The sequence below is a fragment of the Electrophorus electricus genome, chromosome 14, assembly GCF_013358815.1.
Source record: "Electrophorus electricus isolate fEleEle1 chromosome 14, fEleEle1.pri, whole genome shotgun sequence".
Lineage (NCBI taxonomy): Eukaryota > Metazoa > Chordata > Actinopteri > Gymnotiformes > Gymnotidae > Electrophorus > Electrophorus electricus.
Genome location: NC_049548.1, coordinates 3,011,184 through 3,029,063, shown reverse-complemented (window position 1 = coordinate 3,029,063; position 17,880 = coordinate 3,011,184). Strand labels below are relative to the sequence as shown.

The 17,880-nt window shown below is 41.9% G+C and overlaps 2 protein-coding genes across 4 annotated transcripts; both read left to right on the top strand.

Annotated features, from left to right (window-relative positions):
* Positions 1-474: 474 nt before the first annotated feature.
* ccz1 (CCZ1 homolog, vacuolar protein trafficking and biogenesis associated) lies at positions 475-9,838 on the top strand. 3 transcript variants are annotated; one of them, XM_027013510.2, is made up of 18 exons: positions 475-602; positions 996-1,073; positions 1,310-1,379; positions 1,469-1,565; positions 2,001-2,098; positions 2,342-2,435; positions 2,677-2,757; positions 2,964-3,011; positions 3,109-3,192; positions 4,047-4,222; positions 4,827-4,908; positions 5,114-5,175; positions 6,092-6,203; positions 7,843-7,876; positions 8,008-8,125; positions 8,970-9,128; positions 9,246-9,373; positions 9,524-9,838. In XM_027013510.2, the coding sequence occupies exons 3-18, from the start codon at positions 1,372-1,374 to the stop codon at positions 9,577-9,579; spliced, it is 1,437 nt and encodes a 478-aa protein (XP_026869311.2). In that variant the 5' UTR covers positions 475-602; positions 996-1,073; positions 1,310-1,371; the 3' UTR covers positions 9,580-9,838. The 3 variants fall into 3 exon arrangements, with proteins under 3 accessions (XP_026869311.2, XP_026869310.2, XP_026869309.2); XM_027013509.2 differs by having other exon boundaries at positions 938-1,073; XM_027013508.2 differs by lacking the exon at positions 996-1,073.
* A 1,832-nt stretch (positions 9,839-11,670) lies between these two features.
* dlgap5 (discs, large (Drosophila) homolog-associated protein 5) lies at positions 11,671-17,824 on the top strand. The gene is given in 19 exon segments (XM_035533531.1): positions 11,671-11,899; positions 12,082-12,260; positions 12,341-12,403; positions 12,503-12,536; positions 12,871-12,963; positions 13,093-13,161; positions 13,241-13,272; positions 13,356-13,470; positions 13,473-13,545; positions 13,864-14,067; positions 14,164-14,252; positions 14,362-14,522; positions 14,657-14,758; positions 15,128-15,371; positions 15,477-16,206; positions 16,734-16,782; positions 17,081-17,255; positions 17,359-17,406; positions 17,591-17,824. Coding segments are annotated over 18 exon segments (2,685 nt in total). The 3' UTR covers positions 17,403-17,406; positions 17,591-17,824.
* Positions 17,825-17,880: the final 56 nt, after the last annotated feature.

The window sequence follows — 17,880 nt, the reverse complement described above, 5'->3', positions numbered from 1 at the left end:
TTTTGGTAAGAAAGGTTTTCAAGAATTTGAAGTAGACTTTTGAAGTAGGCTGAGGCTACTACATTTACTTTTATGGCATTTAAACTGACGCTTTTATCCAACGCAACTTACAATTTTGACTAAATACAACTTGAGCAACTGAGGGTTAAGGGCTTTGCTCAGGGGCCCAACTTGGCAACCTTCTAATTACTAGTCACTGTAACCACTTAACTTCTACTGCCCTACTACTACTGCTGCTGCTACTACTTGAATTGTAGATCAGCCCTACTTATTTGGCCACTCAAAACCTGTTTCCTCAATGTGGGAAGGCCACGCATGCCTAAATGATCAGAACTACAGCTCCAAAATTCGTGTTAGGCATGACATGCATACACCTTCTAACAATTTACCGTGTAAAGATGATGTGGAACATTGTTGACTCTGCATTTGATTTACCCGAACAGTTTCAACGGCTACACACAGTTTTCCGTCAGAAGCAGGAAGTATGTTAGCTAAATCACATCCATTGATCACGGGTCTCTCAGGTTTGCTGTTTTTCTGAGCGATAGTAAACCTCGATGTTTCTCTTCTAGCCATGCTGTAAGAGTTTCGCACGTTTTATGGTAAGCATAAACTTTGTGTTGTCGACTTGAAACACTATCGTAGTGTTCATGTCTTGTGGCTAGCTAACGTTAGCTGGCGAAACAGTAAGCAACATATAGCTACTCGGCTAATTCGATTAACTTCATTTAGTTACTGGTAGTATTCGTTTATTTATTTTTATTTATTTTATTTTTACTTACGCCTGTAAGTTTGTATTGTGTTAAGCCGATTGTGTTAATTATATTATTGTTAATTGGTTAGAACATCATAACTACTGACTCATCTTAAACTAGTGTAACTTGTAAACAGTGTAACTTGTCAACACATCCTGCTGGCTTGTGTAATGTGATCCTAGTGTCACAAGTGGCGCAGAAACTGAATGCAAGTTCCACCACCTCTACCTCTGACTACAGGCACGGCGAGGAGGGAATTGTTTGATAGGTTAGGGTTACTTCGCTCTTTCCTGGAGAACTGCATTAGCGATGCTGCAGGTTGTTATCCACCTCCAGGGTTGCTTGTTTTGAAATTTGTGACTACCGAACACATTGTCTATATAAAAATGTTTGTGTGTGTGCACATACATATTGTTCTGCCACTTGATGTATCTAACCACAGTTCGTAAATATATAAACAAGCAAGTAAATAAACACTTGGTGAGTCACATCTGGGCTACATACAGTCTTAAAATGTGCCACTGTTTTAAAAATACCCCTATGTCGTTTTGCAGATCCAAGGCATGCCCATTAGGTTGTTTGAAAAAAGAGTGAGCTTCAGACCCACACCGTTTGAATGATCAGGTATTCACACAGTGACAAAGTTTTAAGTTTGTGTTCTCTAGTCAGTTAATTCAACTTAATGTCCCTAACATTGCCCTGTTCTGTTCAAGTCCAAGAATGGCTTCCGGAATGCAAGAGAAACAGTATACTCCATCTCTGCTTAGTTTTTTCATCTATAACCCTAAGTTTGGACCACGTGAGGGGGAGGTATTGGCTTTTTCTTCTTTTATTTGTTTAGACCAAACAGCAGGAATCACCTCATCACTTCTTCACATAATAACTCTGAGACACATACGCATATATTGTATGCCTGTATTCAAGGATGGACTAGAACTAGATGGTGACCTTTAGCTTTGTGAGCAGACTTGCTGCGGTTGTAGTGGCTAAAATGTCATAGAATTCTGATTTATACTTTTATCTATAAGCTTAACAGTTGAAGATGGCATGTAATTAAGACATGTTTGACAAAAAGTACTTTTTGATTACTTTAACTGATACTGGGACTGCATTTATGAATTTTACATATAAATTGTACACATGAATCACAATTTTAAAGACCTGTATTGTAATATTGATCAGTGTGGATATTAGATTGGAAAGTAGCTCAATCCTTGTGAAGTCTGATGTGTCTGTGTCCGTTAGGAGGAAAAAAAGATCTTATTTTACCATCCTAGTGAAGTGGAGAAGAATGAAAAGATTCGCAATGTTGGACTCTGTGAGGCCATTGTTCAGTTTACAAGGTGAACTGTCTGTGTACTAAACTTATGGATATATAAAACAGATTGATCTTTTGCAAATATAATTTGCGAGTTCAGTATTATCACTTAGTGTCAGAATAAGCATCTAAATAAAGAATTCCTCTATGAGATTCTGGTGCTCATTAGCTCAAGTTATGGTAATGATCACCAGTTCATGATATGTAAGCAGATTTGTTTAGAATTTGCTAATCGTAGTTCATTACATTGGTCTTTTGATATATCTAGGACCTTCTGTCCCAGAAAGCCAGCCAAGTCTCTTCACACTCAGAAAAACAGGCAGTTCTTCCTTGAGCCAGAGGAGAATTTCTGGATGGTTATGGTACATGAGCAAAAGCATTTTTATTGTGTGTGTGTGTGTGTGTGTTTACATCATTAGAGAATAATGTTTAATGTGCCGTAAAACATTTAAGCCTGGATTCGATTATCTTTGCATTCAGAAGTTCATTTGTTATATTTTTTCCATTGGGTCTCTTTCTTTGTATGCAGTCTTTGCATGATAACACTGGAAAAATATCAAACTAAAGTGTTCTCTATTAATCCTCCAATATTTTTCGTTTAAGGTTGTACGAAATCCTATGATCGAAAAACCCAACAAGGATGGCAAACCACCAACTGTAGAATACCAAGAAGAGGAGCTTCTAGTTTGTATTTTATAGTGAAATTGTATTGGTTGTGTTGTACCCCTGCCTGGAATGCAATTACTTTAATAACCTATGAGTTAATTAACCTATGAGTTAACCTCAGAGCAGGTCCTTCTCCAGGTCTGCATGTAATGTCTTGGTCCCAGGACTGAATGTGACATGGCAGGTTTTGTTTTGTTTGGTTTTTCCCCCCTTCTGTGTTCTAGGACTCTGTTTATGGAGCAGTTTTACAGCAGTGTTACAGCATGTATAAGGTAAACTGGGTTTTCTAGTAGCCTGTTTACAAACCCCCTCGTTTCCTTGAGTGTGTTTGGTCGCTCACAGCTCTGCTGTCCCTGTCCATATCTACAGATCTTCAACAGCACTTTCAACAGGGCAGTCGAGACTGGTGGTGTGGAGCTGCTCATTCAAAAGCTTGAAAAGTTCTTCTACAGGGTAAGATCAACTATTAATTAAGAACATTTATCCTCACCAGGAGCAATTGTGCTGGTGCTATGTTTAGATTAAGTAGTGGTATGTTTGTAAACCTTATTGTACATGGTATATAACTTTAACTTTTGTTTTTATGGTAAGTTAAAAGAATAATGTGATGTAATTGGTGTTAGACACTACAGTAAGAAAAGTTTGGGCTATTGTCCTTCTGACGAAGTATATGATTATTCTTCCAGCCAACCATGGCTTTAATTTGTCTCCTCCCTCATGGGCCAAAATGTAATTTGTGCAGAACAATACACTGGTCATATCAATCAACTGGGTTCAGATTTCCCTGCCAAAGGAATCACGCTTACCCACCTGTCTGAATAATTGAGCTCCAGTCAGGCGAAACCCTCTTTGACACCTCCCCCAAAACCTGAGCCCTGGGCCTGGTGTTCTCAGTGAAAGTGTGTTCCTGAGGTGCAATGTTGGTGGTCGGAGTGCAAAGTCACACCAGCCAAGTTGTTCAGTGCACCCCATTGTCATGTTACATGACATCAGGCTCACCACGGAAGGCTCAGGTTAGCATCATAAACAGGCGTGTCTAGTTCTCTCTTCAAAACGAAAATGATACATTCGGTTATATGGCCTTTTAATAAGAAACCAAGTAGTGCAGCTGCCACTGCTATAAATTTTGTAGTATCTTTGAGAGACACCATATCAGTAGGTTTACTGTGTTGGAGTCTAGTGAGGATTATGACACAGTTATTAATGTTCTTTGTATAATTCCATTCACTACTTGGGTCTGCGACAGTGACGCTAATACATTAATACATTGGAGTGCATGTGGGCTGTGTGTTTTCTGCTTCCTTCAGTACCTGCAGACAATTCACCTGCAGTCCTGTGACCTGCTGGATGTGTTTGGGGGAATCAGCTTCTTGCCCCTGGACAAGATGACCTACCTGAAGATCCAGTCTTTCGTCAACAAAGTGGAGGAGAATTTGAGTTTAGTCAAATACACAGCCTTCCTCTACAATGACCAGCTTATTTGGTATGGGCTTAATACTGATTGGCATGTACCTAAATGCATTATTGCTTAAAACAGAAAATGCAAAAAAAACCAAAAACCAAAATAAAGCTAAAGCGTTAAGTCTTCAATTGTTTCGTATTTCAGTTTGAACTGAATAAGGTTTAAAAATGAGAAGTGTGCAGAACAGGCAAGGAGAGCCAGAAAAATAACCTTATACGCATGCATTCTGTGAGCAACCGACAGAGCCCTTCTGGAAGTCTCTCTGGATAAGAGCGTAGATGTATCCAGGCCCTTCCCTAAATGTTTGCTAGTCTGACCAGTGCTGAGGTGTGGAGGCTGATCAAGCCCTCATACCAACCTCGTCCTCACTGTTGTGTAGTACACAGCGTGTAGAAAACTTGGGCATAAAAAACGTACTGTCAGGGCTTTTCTGTGTGATAATTATTAGTGACTATTCCAGGAGTTCTCAGAGGTTGATCAATGGTCCGTTTTGTTTTAAAGAAATAAATCAAATAAAAGCTCAAGATTCGTTTGCTCACTTGTTGTACTGCAGCAAGTCTGTGTAGCTCGTTCTAATCCTTTCAAAATGAGCATGTTGACATATAGATGTTTTGTTGTTTTTCAGGAGTGGGCTAGAGCAGGATGACATGCGCATCCTTTACAAATACCTGACAACATCCCTGTTCCCTCGACACTCCGAACCGGAGGTGCCAACGTTTCCTAAACTGCTTGCTTTCACTACAACATTGCATTATGTAATGCTGACAATGCTGACATTGCAGTGGAATTTGTGCTGAAGTCTTCCATTTTCCAGAGCATAAGTTAATGTGTGTGTGTCTCTGACTCTGTGTTTGTGTGTGTGTGTGTGTGTGGGGGGGGGGGGGGGGGGTGTGTGTGGGTGGTCTATGGCAGCTTGCAGGCAGGGACTCTCCTCTAAGGCCGGAGGTGATGGGGAATCTGTTGCACTATGGAAGGTAAGTGAAGCGCAGCCTCCTCAGAACTCGGGCTAACCCCACGTTGGCCCTGTGCCTGCTGGGATGGAGGCATCATGGGTGCTTGGCTCCATCGCCCAACTCGAGCAGGCTGCCAGTGATCAGGTAGCACAAGAGTAATTGAAGTGCTTCTGACAGCAGGCGAGAAACGTGAATCCCCGCACAGTGCCAGGTCCCATTCCATCCTTTAACAAAGAAAGGATTATAGATGGGTGCGTGCGCCGGCCCAGTGCGTGACTGGCAGTGGCTTGGCACGTCACTGTGAACATATCGTGTGGGGCGTGCACAGTGTTGGCTCACATTATCCATCTGATTAAGACACAGCAAGTTGGCTGATCACAGCCTTGGTGTTAAACACTAAAGCAGAAGCACAACATCTAGGTGACCCTGATGTTTACCTGAGCTGACCACAAAGCGTCAGGCATGACTGATGACACAGAGGAATGAGAAGCTAACAGAGAGCAGAGCTGACCTGTAGGAACCACTCACAGGGCAATGTAGCACGAGGGGTGTTTTGTGTGATGTGCGGGAATTCCTATTTACACACACACACACACACACACACACACACACACACGATCAGCGGATAGAACATTTTCTCTACGTAACCATGTCTGATCATGATGTACTTACAAGTTAATAGAGTTGTGTGTCAGTAGTTTTGTATTGTACCAGTGTTGGAGAGGTGAAATAAGATTATTTCATTTTTGCTATTACATGTGTAAGTAGGAACAAAGTCTGTGTTCTGTTAAATTATTTTTTTGGCAGTGTAATTGCTTTTTCTTGAATAATATTTTTGTACAGTACAGCTAACGTGGGTTTTGTTTTACTCTCTATTTTCTGTTTATTACATGCTTTCATGTTTTGCATAATTTGTCACTTTTTTGTTTGAAACTAGATTTTTAACTGGACCTGCCACCCTAAAAGATCCAGATGCAAAATTCAGATTTCCCAAAATATTTGTTAACACAGAGGACAGATCCGAGGAGCTCCACTTGATAGTTTACAAGGTAAGCGCATAAGAAATATTCTACATTGTTAGGATTTAAATTGGAGATGGCACGATACCACATTTTCTCTACTCGTCCGATAGCAAAATGTTTCGTTTGAAATTTGTCCGGTATTGATACTAAACAGATATGTTTCCATTAAAAACCACTGGAGCTGTGATTCAATTGTTGTTTTTTGGGGGGGTTTTTTGCATTTGGGAATTTTTTTGTAAGAGCTGTATTATATATGCTATATTTTTACAGATATCATGCATGAATATAAAACAAATAGAAATCACATTTTAAGCCACAGACAAAGTTTGTTTACAAGTCTAAAGCATTTAATTTGATCCTTTCATTGCCATAGTGTCTATCTTGATGATCTTATATTTATCGCCTTGGTGATCTCACACACACACACACACACACACACACACACACACACACACACACACTGTCTCTCTCCATGGACAGAGTTAGTTGATGTGAGCTTTTTGCGCAGCTTCCTATTCAAATTTTCCAGTCCCCCATAAATCTGAGCAGCTTTTCCACTTTTTCCATGTGGTTAGAATATTCTCGAGCTGTAGAGTAAACGATCTTCATGGGGCGAGTGGGCAGTGCTTTACCTGTTTGGTCGGTTGTTCTTTCTCCTCTGTTCTCCTGTCCAGCTCCGTTTCCATCTTCTCTCCCTGACCCTTTACTGAAGGTCCTTTACTCCTTTACTTCATGGCCAAACTGTAAACACCAACTTCTTCAAAAAAACTAAAGAACGGATTAGTAATAAATCACTGTTGGTTGTTGTGTGCTCGTAAGAGGTAATGGGGCAATTTTCCTCGTGTTTTGGATGCTGCTTTTTGGGATTTTGCCTTGACTGTTGTCTGGTTTTCTGCTCCTGGTTCTGGTTGGGTTTGGCTTTTTTCCTTCTGTCGGTGTCCCCGGGTTTGTCTGTCATCCTATATGAGTTTTGATCCTTGTTTCTGTTTTGACAGTATGTTTGGTTTGCCCTGTATGCAGTAAAACACTTGCGACTGATTTTATCCACAAGCATCTGGCTGGTTCAGCCCTGTTACACTTGTTTACTCACTAGAAGCATAACTGTATGATGGCAATCAGTCACCACGTGCATTGTTGTTTGTGTTTGAACATCACAGTTTGAATCATTAAAGAGAAGAAAACAACAGCTTTGCATAAACTGTGATCAAATTAACCCAGCTGACCTGCTCAATTAACCCAGCTGACCTGCTCAAACTAACCTGGCCGTTATCACATGCCCTGCGGTGAGCTGCCGCAAAGCATTGCTTTGCTATTTTCAGACTGGATTTGTGACTGTATCGGATCAGTGTCCTTAAAAAACTCTTCCAACATCAACCCATTTCTGATATGTGGCATTGAATTGGTGCCATCTTCAATTTGAAAATGCTGTGTCCTTTTAAGGGCAAAGTCACATCAAATTGACAAGTGTGCTTACAGTCTGCTACAATAAAAAACAGCAGGAAATTACATATAGATATTACATATAGATAGCTATAATATATACACATATTACGTATGTATTTACGGTACATGAGATTCCATAATGAAATTGTATCAAATTAAATGTGATTCTGTAAAAGATGCTGCTTGTTTATTTACATTATCTCTTTTATTATCTCTCTTGTAGGCAATGAGCGCAGCTGTGTGCTTCATGATCAATGGTGAGCGCTCCTGTGCAGTCTGTGTGTACCCTTTCTGTGTGTGTCACAGTATGTCAGTATGCCTCAACTAAGAGTGGCTCATTTCAAGAGCCATCTTAACCCCTCCTGTTTGGTTCTGCTCTCATCCCCAGCATCGGTGGAGCTGACCCGGGAGTTCTGTGAGCAGATGGATGCTCTGGTCGGGCCCCAGCTCACACTGCTGGCTTCGGATATTTGTGAACAGTACAACATAAACCGGAGGATATCAGGGTCAGTACCGGTCTGCAGCTTCTGTACGTTTAACGTACCGCTACGTTAGTAAAGTTAGTGCTGACACGGAACTGTAATTTTGTGTGAATGAGAACATTCTCACAAATGGGAACTGTGAGAATTCAATTTGAATTCTGACTGATATCGAAGGGAATTGGAATAATTTTTGAAGGCTTTTCGGGAATTGATGTCAGTGGTTTTTTTTGTGTAGAATTATACTTTTGAAGATAGCAAAGACAAAGTTGCAGCATTGAAGTCTTTATGCCTTATGACACACCCTAATGGATTTAATCCCCAAATATAGCTTGCAGAACTAGGGATTCTTTTGCTTTTCTTTTCTTGAATTAATCTAAACTGTCTGAAGAATATAGGACTTTCCATAACTAGAATCACCAGAGCAACTAGAACCACCTTATCCAAGAATATCATTCACTTACTTTATGTAGTCCTATGGCATGACCTCTCTTTCACACCCTAATTACTGCATCTCATTCTTGATGCATATTTAAGCACGTTTTCCACACATTTTACAGTATTGTGTCGTATGTCAGAATCATGTGCATTTACAGGACACCTCTTAGTGTCAGCTTTGTGCGTTGAAGCCACATTCTGCTTCTAGTGCTAATAAACTGCTACACATTCACATTCAGGTCTATTTGTGTAAAACACTAGTCAGGTGATTGATTGAGAAGGAGACTTGGCGCCTTTTCTGGGGCTTGGGAATCATTTTATACATGGCTGCCATTACAAACTCAGGTCAGGGTGAACCTGTTTGGGACTGGTATTTGTACCTGTTTGAATATGTGGTAAGGAAAAGCTTTGCATTTTGCATTTGCTTACCTAGGCCAGAGAAGGAGCCCCAGTTTAAGTTCATCTACTTCAACCACATGAACCTAGCGGAAAAGAGCACCATCCACATGCGCAAGACAGCCGGTGCCTCTCTCTCCTCGGTCCACCCTGACCTCATGAAGATCCTTGGAGACATTAACTGTGATTTTGCACGGTACGCACGGTCACAGCTGGGCAAACGTTTAGATGAACAGTTATAAGAATTTTGTAAAGTATCAGGTATCTCCAGGTCTTGGAGGTTAAACTGGTTTTGTCTCCTCTTTCCTCTCAGGGTTGATGAAGATGAAGAGATCATTGTAAAAGCAATGACGGACTACTGGGTTGTGGGAAAGAAGTCAGATCAGAGGGAGCTGTATGTTATTCTGAACCAGAAGAATGCTAATTTGATTGAAGTGAATGGTATGTTACTGCACTGACAAATTATGATTGGATTGTTTTTTTAACCTAGTAACATATGTTTGAGCTGCACATGAAACACATGGACTGTTAGTCTGATGTTTTCATACCAGGGTAAACAAACTTACTACCTTTTCTCTTTTTGCATTACAGATGAGGTGAAAAGACTATGTTCGACACAGTTCAATAACATTTTCTTCTTGGACTGAGGACCATAAGAGAAGGGAGGGATGTGATTACACTAAAACCTGTCAGCTGTTCATGTTTTAATGACAGCATCAGTGTAATGCAATAATTGCATTGTTAAAAAAATAATTTTCATATTATGCAATTTTTTTAAAGATTTTTATTTAATCTATACAAGGTGACTGTTCCTGTAATTAACTGTAAACTGAAAATTTTACTGATTTTTATATACATTTTATATATACATTGTGTGTGTGTGTGTATGTATATATGTGTTTATATTTATATATATATATATATATATATATATATATATATATATATATATATATATACACACACATATATATATACACACACATATATATATATATATATATATATATATACACACACATATGTGTGTGTGTGTGTGTATATAAAATGTGTGTGTGTGTATGTATATATATATATATATATATATATATATGTGTGTGTGTGTGTGTGTGTGTGTGATGTGTATATAAAATGTGTATATTATTGACAGTCAGCTCTTGTTCTTGTCATTGCCCTTCTTTCTGTTCTGATTTCTTTTAAGTCAAAAATTAAACTGACATGCATTAATTGAGAAACTAAAAACGATAAACTATTGTTGGTTTATAAAAGCCTAATTGTCTGGTGTGTTGACTTCAAGAAAAATCCCAAGAATCAAGAATGGAGAAATCGACTCATGGAGTGGTACCCGCTATTGATAGAATTGACACTTTTTTCTTTACTTAAAAAACACCTTTCTAAAGATTATAATCACAACACCACACTAAAAGGTGTATGATGAATTAATCATGTGAACGGAAATGAACAAGGACCTTGCTGTACTGTTATTGCTCTTTACTGGTCTCATTTTACATTTTTGAAATTTCGTTCATCCTACTCAGCAACATACCAACTGTCAGGCGGTACAAACCTTATGATGCTTTCATGATATGGTGAACTGGCTCTGATGCGAATTAACCTAAAACTATTTTTATGAACAATGTGCTTCTGGATTGTATGAACCTGAGAACATGCATGCTGAAAACGCAACCTGTTTGCATAACGCCACACGCATCGCGTAATCTCACGTACTGTCGTCTGGCGTTTCCTTCACGGAGACTGATTGGCGAGTCGTTCGTTCAAGTGAAAATAACCAATCACTAAATACTTCCTGGTGACGATCAGCGAATCAGAAGAAGAGTGCCCAACTTTCAAAACCTACCCGCCATCTTGCTGGTTGTAAACGAAGACTGGAGTTTCGACGTAGTTTGTTTATTATTAGTTTTTAACATTTCTGTGCCCCAGTTAAACAGTGAAGAGATAATATTCACATATACAAGCGAACCAACACAGGTAAAAACCTGCAACCTATATATCAACACCGATAATTATAGATAAATGTATATTTTAAAAGCACTAATCCGCACAACATTTGCTAGTTCGCTATCTTAAACGCTCACGGTAACGATGGCTACCTTCTGACGTTCCTTAATCCGTACAAAAAAGTGTAGCTAGCTGACTAATATTATTTTTTAAGTGTTGACGTGTGTCTCGAGTGTGTTTGAATTATTCTGCTTGAAATGGAAGTGGCAGTTTGGCCTGCTTCCTTGCAGGTTTGTCGTTTGTATGTCTCTCGTTAGGATTAGACAGCCACCTCGTTGGTCATGTTTGTGTTCGGTAGTGCAGGGCTCTGTCGGTGCCTAGCTCCAGGTTGATCAAAATCAGCAAAACTAACAAGACATAACAATCTACCTTGTGAGATTAGCTTGCTCGTTTCGTTAATTTAGTGATTTATATATTAGTGATATACGTGCGATAATATGTGTGACTAGAAACAAATCCTAGATGTCTCATGTTTCGGCATTGGATTATTGGTTTTGTTGCTTTTTCGTAGGTGCCCTTAATGATGAGGTATAATATGCAGCCAATATGTAATGTAGCTAGTACTCCAAGTTTGTAGACTATTGCTTCTTTCTTTATATATACACATTTATTTATATATATATATATATATATATATATATATATATATTATATATTATATATATATATATAATATGAATGGTATGGTGTATGAAGTGTGACATTTTTGCTTTTGCAGTATGGGAGACTTCGCTTTGCACATCTCTACAAGCGATGAGAGCAGTGTCTCTATGATACGAGTCAAGATGTCCAGGCGACGCTCTCAAACTCACAAGGAGAACAGGGAAAGAATGCAGAACCTCCGTCGACGCCTGGATCAGCTCCCTGAGTCTGAGCTCTCCATGGACTTGTCAACTCTTGAAAAGTCAGTCATCCCTGCCCAAGAAACTGGACACAAAACAAAAGCAGGTAGAAAACAAAAGGGCCCCTTGCCAATCCCACACACCCTGCAAATCATGTACATTTGTGCTGTATAAGTGCATTGATAATGCTGCTATTCGTGGACTAAAAATTCTAGTTGCATGGTTTAGGAAATTAGTAGCGTATTCCATTAAGTGGTGTAGCAAATAACACAGTACATTTCTGACTAGGCAACAGTGCTGCAGAAGAGAGGAAAAATATGCTGGCACGTTTCAAAGAGCAAAAAGCACTGCAAAAAGAGAAGGAGAGGCGGGAGAAGGAGAAGAAAGGGGTGTTTAAGTTTGGCCTCTACCGCCCACAGCCCTTGGGCTACCTGCCCTCCAATCCTGTTGTACTGACTACAGCTAAGGTAGGACGACTGAATCATTTCCCTTGAACCTGCTCTTGGATGTGTGTTTGAGATGTAGTTCTCATTGACACTCGTTTCAGACCGCGGTATCTGTGCAGTCCACCAGAGTGACTCGGTCCATGAAACAGCAGCCACAGCTGAAGGTAAGTACCTTAGCTGGGCACCAGTAATCCTCATCTTGAAGTTTCTGGGAAAAATCTGTACATGTGCATTTATGCCCATCTTCTCTATTCTGAACACAGCAGTTAACTGAGAGACAGGCTGTGCTAAATAAAGGTAAGAGTGCATCCTTCTTTACTTGTCTTAAACTGTCTGCTCTAATCCTGAAATCTTTTTTTTTTTTTTTTTTTTTTTTAATAACAGGATTCTGTTACAGTAATCATGCACTTTTGTTTGTTTGCTTGCTTGCTTGCTTGCTTGTTCATCATCTGAGCTTGTGCACAGCACCAGCCGTGGTTCTGCCCAACCAGCAGCTGGGACAGAATTGCTGTACTTAAACTGCTGACAGTATTTACAACAAAGATGTGATCAGCCTGTATCACGATGCTCAAAGGGGATTATTAACTCTCTTTATCATCTTGCATTTAGACATCTTTTCTGTCTTTTATAGTTGAACTGGCTGTAAAGGCCCCAGCTACTCGATCAAGCTCTAGAACAGTGGCAGCAGCTGCAACAGCCAAAGCTGTAGTTAAACCTACTGCAGGTACAGCTGGAATTGTTGTTTACGTAACTTTTTATTTTTACATATCCCCCTGCCCCCCAACTAGTTAACATATACATATTTTATGTTCCTCTTTCCTATCTTTGGGGATTTTGTGCTTTTACCTCGGAGGTGTTAAAACAAGATCTGCTAGCAGACAACATTTTGCACCCTCTACAGACAGAGGGAAAACCACGCAAGGTATTAAGATGAAGTATAAACAAGATGCATTGTAAATGGCATTTGTACATATATTTCTAAACTGGATATTACTTCTCAGCAGGAAACAAGGAGACCATGCCAGCTGTTAAGGTAACTAGTAATTAGTGGTTTTTAGATGCGTGTTTGGAATGGTCTGGTCCGAGACGTTGTTGGTAATGAGGAATGTATTTCAGCAGCCTGCCAAAGAGGAGGTCCCTGCAGTGACTCCCTCCCTTCCTGAGGAGGCCAAGATGGTGGAAAAAGCCAAATTGACTGGAACCTCATTTGCTCCTCAAGGTTTCGTGTTCCAGCCCCTGTGGGTCTGAGAATGTTCCAGTCTAGGCCCCTCTCTCCCCAGTCTGCTGAAACCTTCCTCTCACCCAGGTGGGGCTGTACAGTATGTTGTTTGTGTTTTGTATGCTGTGAGCATCCTGAGCAACCTCGGGCAGTTCAGATGTGTGTTCTGTGGGTGTTTGATCAAGACAAAACATAGTCCACCGAATAAGATTGCACCAAGAGATTACATCAAAAGTTGCATCAAGAGTTCAGTGTTCTAATATATTGCAAGGAATATTGCAAAATTTTGCATAAGGTACAGACCCCCCCTTAAGATTCCTGTGTTGGTGAACTGCCCCTGGGAGGTGGACATCCTTCACATTTGCTCTACCTTTTTTGTAAACATCTTGCTCTTGCCTTCTCTAGCTTCTCCTTTGAACCCAAGACTGAGCTCACCGTTGCTACTCCCCTGCCGCCTGCCCCTCCTCCTGCTCCTCCTTCCCCTCCTCCATCCTGCGTGTCCAGTGCTCCTCCAGCTTCTACCTCACGTGTTGCTTCTGCTCCATCCCCTGCCTCACCTTCTCCACCCTTTTCCCCTCCGGAGCCTCAGCATGACGTCTCCTATTTCAGGTGAGAGAGCAAATCTACTTGTGTCCTCGAGAGAGATGCACACGCGTCTCCTGTGTGCAGTGTTTACTGTATATAATGCTCACGTGTGTCCTGTAGGGCGGTAATGGCCAGTGAGACGGAGCGATTGACTGGGCTGTCTGAGTTATGGGAGACACGATTTGATGATTCCTCCGTACCTGAAGAGAGTGAGTGTTCAAATGCACGTGCTTCTTAAGTGTGATGGTTTCACCTTTATGTGCTCGATGCTGATGCAGTCTTGAAGGGGCATGTGTTCACTCTTCCCTGGCTGTCCAGTGCGGGACCAGATGCGTACAGCTGTTGGCCAGGCCAGACTGCTGATGAAGGAGCGTTTTGGCCAGTTCAGGGGCCTGGTGGATGACTGTGACCTGGGCCGTGGGGAGAAAATCACCACCTGCTCAGACCTACAGGGCTTCTGGGACATGGTGTACTTTCAGGTGATTTGAAGTGCCAAATACTCATTGAATGGATGTTGTACTGCATATCTGTGTGTTGAGTAAGAAGCCGAAAGACATGACTTGTCAACATCTAGGCTGTAGTTTGCTCTGATCAGGGTTGCCTCTTGTGCTAGGTGGAAGATGTTAATAAGAAGTTCAATGCCTTGAAAGAGGCAGAGTCTAGAGGATGGCATGAGGAAACCAAGACTGTTACCAAGCAGAAAAAGGTTCTCAAGGTATATGAAATGACCGTGTAACATCATATCTCCCTTGCAAGTTCAAATTTAGACGTTTTCCTTATTGTAGTCAGTCGTGTAGATTCCAGAGAGTAACCGCAGGATGCTGTGGTTAAAGATGTAGACATAATTTAAAAATTTACAGTGTAATATCCAAGTTTTCCAGAGAAACAAACCATTTTGGATTGATGCATCTTGCTCGCAGAGCTGATGAAGGACCCAAGTCCAAAACATGCCGTTTCTCTGGAAACCTTGTGTATTACACTGCAGATTTTTATTACTTTGACTATATCTGACTACATATAGATTATATTTTGGCCTACAATTGGTGGATGGATTCCTAATTGGTGTGTGTGCGTGGTCCTGCAGAAGCCCCCTGTGGCTGGAAGCAAGCCGGGAGCAGGTGGGGGAGCCAGCGCCGCTGCAAAGAGTCGCCTGGCCGCCGTCAAGGCCGCCATGAAGGCCAGGCAGGCCGCGGTGGAGCAGGCTAGCGGGGCTGCAGGTGTGCTCCAGGGCGAGCTTGCCCCTGATGCTGCAGCCAACACGGCAGCTGCCCAGACCGTGATGTTTCATGGAGGCTTCTTCCAGGTGGAGAGTCCAGCCAAAGTAGTCGGTACGACTTCATTACAACCGTAGTACTGGCCGGACTGAGCGATGGAATGTTTGGTCTTCATGTTTCAGAGGAACACTGGTAACGCCTGTTGTCTTTCGCCCTCAGGTGCCGTGAGGAGATCGTCACGGTTGAGCGCAGCCCCCTTGCCCCAGCCTTCCCCCCGTGTGTCAAAGTTTGGCACCCCAGGCAGGCTGCACCGATCCACGGTCATCTCACGTGCCTCTCCTCTTCCACACGTGACTATCGCTACTCCTGCTAAAGTAGCTTCCCCCACCGCAACTCCTGACCGCACTTCTCGAAGCCCTCCTGAGTCCTTTCCCTGTTCCCCCAAGCCACCCCCGATCAGTCCTACACGCCACGCGCTCGCCCCTGTTGCCTCACCTCGAGTCTCGCACGCTGAACACGACACACCCGATTCCGACTTTGCGACCGCACCAGCAGACGCTCCAGTGAGCCAGTCTCCAGAGATCCAGGCGCACAGTTGCCCTCATCAGCCTGAGGCAACACTACCGCTCCATCTCCCTGAGCAGCTTTGTACAGTGCCTGAGGAAGCCACTCCCGAGTCTGACGCTCTGACTGAGTCCTCCCATGAGCAAGCTGAAGAGCCCGTAGTTCCTGAACTAGTGGCAGTTCACCCAGCAACAGATGCCTCCCCCGTTAGGTCTGGCTCCCCGGGTCTCTCCCGTTCTCCTCCTGTGTCTACAACCTTTCCTCCACAAGTTGAGAGTCTGGATCGCCAGGCTTCTGCGCCTTCTTCCCCTTGTATGATGTCCAGCACACCACAGGTCCTCTCTCCAGCTCCCTCTGACAATGCTGCCTTGCCTAATGGTGAACGGTAAGCAGCCCTACATTTGTACTATCCTAGAGTCAAAAATTTGGAGTGAACTTGAATCTGACTTAAAGGGTTGAGTCTTTCTCGAAAACATTTCCCTCAAGAGATGTACATTTTGGCCTACCCTGCTGCATGCACATGTAAATTGACTGACAGGCAGGGAGGAACACCACTATACAGAATTTCCTAAATGGTTATTACAGCCAAACCATGTAATTAATCATGTAATTTGATTAATTGCATTAATCAGTGTAATTGTATTACACTAGTTTTTAGTTTAGGCAGACAGTGTCATTTTTCCTTGTCTCTGATGATGGATGTTTTGTAAAACATAAAACAGACAAAATTCTATGATGTGAATTTATTCCCAATAATAATGCAGATTAAAGGAGCTGTCTGTTCCATTACTCAAGTCTGCTTTCTTTTATGACTTACACATGTTGCTACTTAAACACAAACTCTGTTGGGTTGTCCTATAGGTGTGATTTAGTTGTTTTTAACTTTATTCGTTCTGACTCTTGTCTTTATAGATCTCCCATCAGTGCAAACCTTGACATGACAGAAAGTCCCCATGTAGAGGTAATCCCAAGGCCCTTCTTCTGATTTACATTTAAATTTATGGCATTTAGCTGATGCTTTTATCCAAAACAACTTACAATTATGACTGAGTAAAATTTGAGCAGTTGAGGGTTAAGGGTCTTGCTTGGGGACCCAACAGTGACAACTTGGCAGTGGTGGGGCTTGAACCAGCAACCTTCCGATTAAATCAAGTACCTTAACCACTGAGCTACCACAGGCCCACGCTATGATGCTGTAGAACAAATCAGCCCATTTATTGCTCAGGGGACCTTTTAGTATCTTGCTGCTGTTTTCTTAGTGTGTTGCAGATTTGGACTTTGAGCGGTACCTGCAGCCAGCGGCCTTTTGCAGCTTGTCTGCAGTCCAGAGCCCAGCAGTAGAGAGGTTTTCACTCGGGGCAGGCGACGTTGAGATGGAGAGCCCTCTGTCGCAAGCAGAAGAAAGTGGCCAGGAAGTGCAGATGACACCTACAGGTACTGTTTTGCATTGTTGGTGGTGATCCTGGTGTCTCTTTTGAGGTGGTCTCAAGCACCTGGTCCTCAGGCACTCATGCACTCTTTCTCACTCTCACCTCAGCTCTGCCTAGAATGGCACCACTGGTGTTCACCTCCCGGGACTGAACAGGTGGATTCTCTTCTTCTCTTTATTTCTGGTGCATTTGTCAGTTTCAGAAGTAGGACAATGGCTTTGATTCTTTTTCCTTCAACAACAGTATATTACATTGATCCGTCAGCCAGAGTGAATGGGTTTACAATGTATGATGGTACAGGATGTGTTCTTCCAGTAACCCTCGGTTCTTGTCTTTCAGCTGACGGACAACCTGCTGCTGTTCACTCCAGAGCAGAGGAACCGAGTAAGCAGTCGGGGTGTAGATGGTGACCTAATGATGTTCCACGCCACCTTCTAGTAAATAGCACACGTGGTCATGTGTACAGGGATACGTGGATTATTTGTGAGGGTTTTCCTTCCTACACCATTTAGTTTTAAACAGTAGGATTACTCTTGAACTATATTAAGGACTTATGTACATCTTCCTGAGTTTATAAAGTTTTGATAACTGATTGATTAAAACATTTTGAACATTTCAGTGTTTTATTT

What these genes read in the sequence shown, in the direction of transcription:
- ccz1 (XM_027013508.2), top strand. An exon ending in TTGGACCACGTGAGGGGGAG is followed by an intron (nt 1,566 to 2,000) that starts GTATTGGCTTTT and finishes TGTGTCCGTTAG; the next exon opens with GAGGAAAAAAAGATCTTATT. An exon ending in TACAATGACCAGCTTATTTG is followed by an intron (nt 4,223 to 4,826) that starts GTATGGGCTTAA and finishes GTTGTTTTTCAG; the next exon opens with GAGTGGGCTAGAGCAGGATG.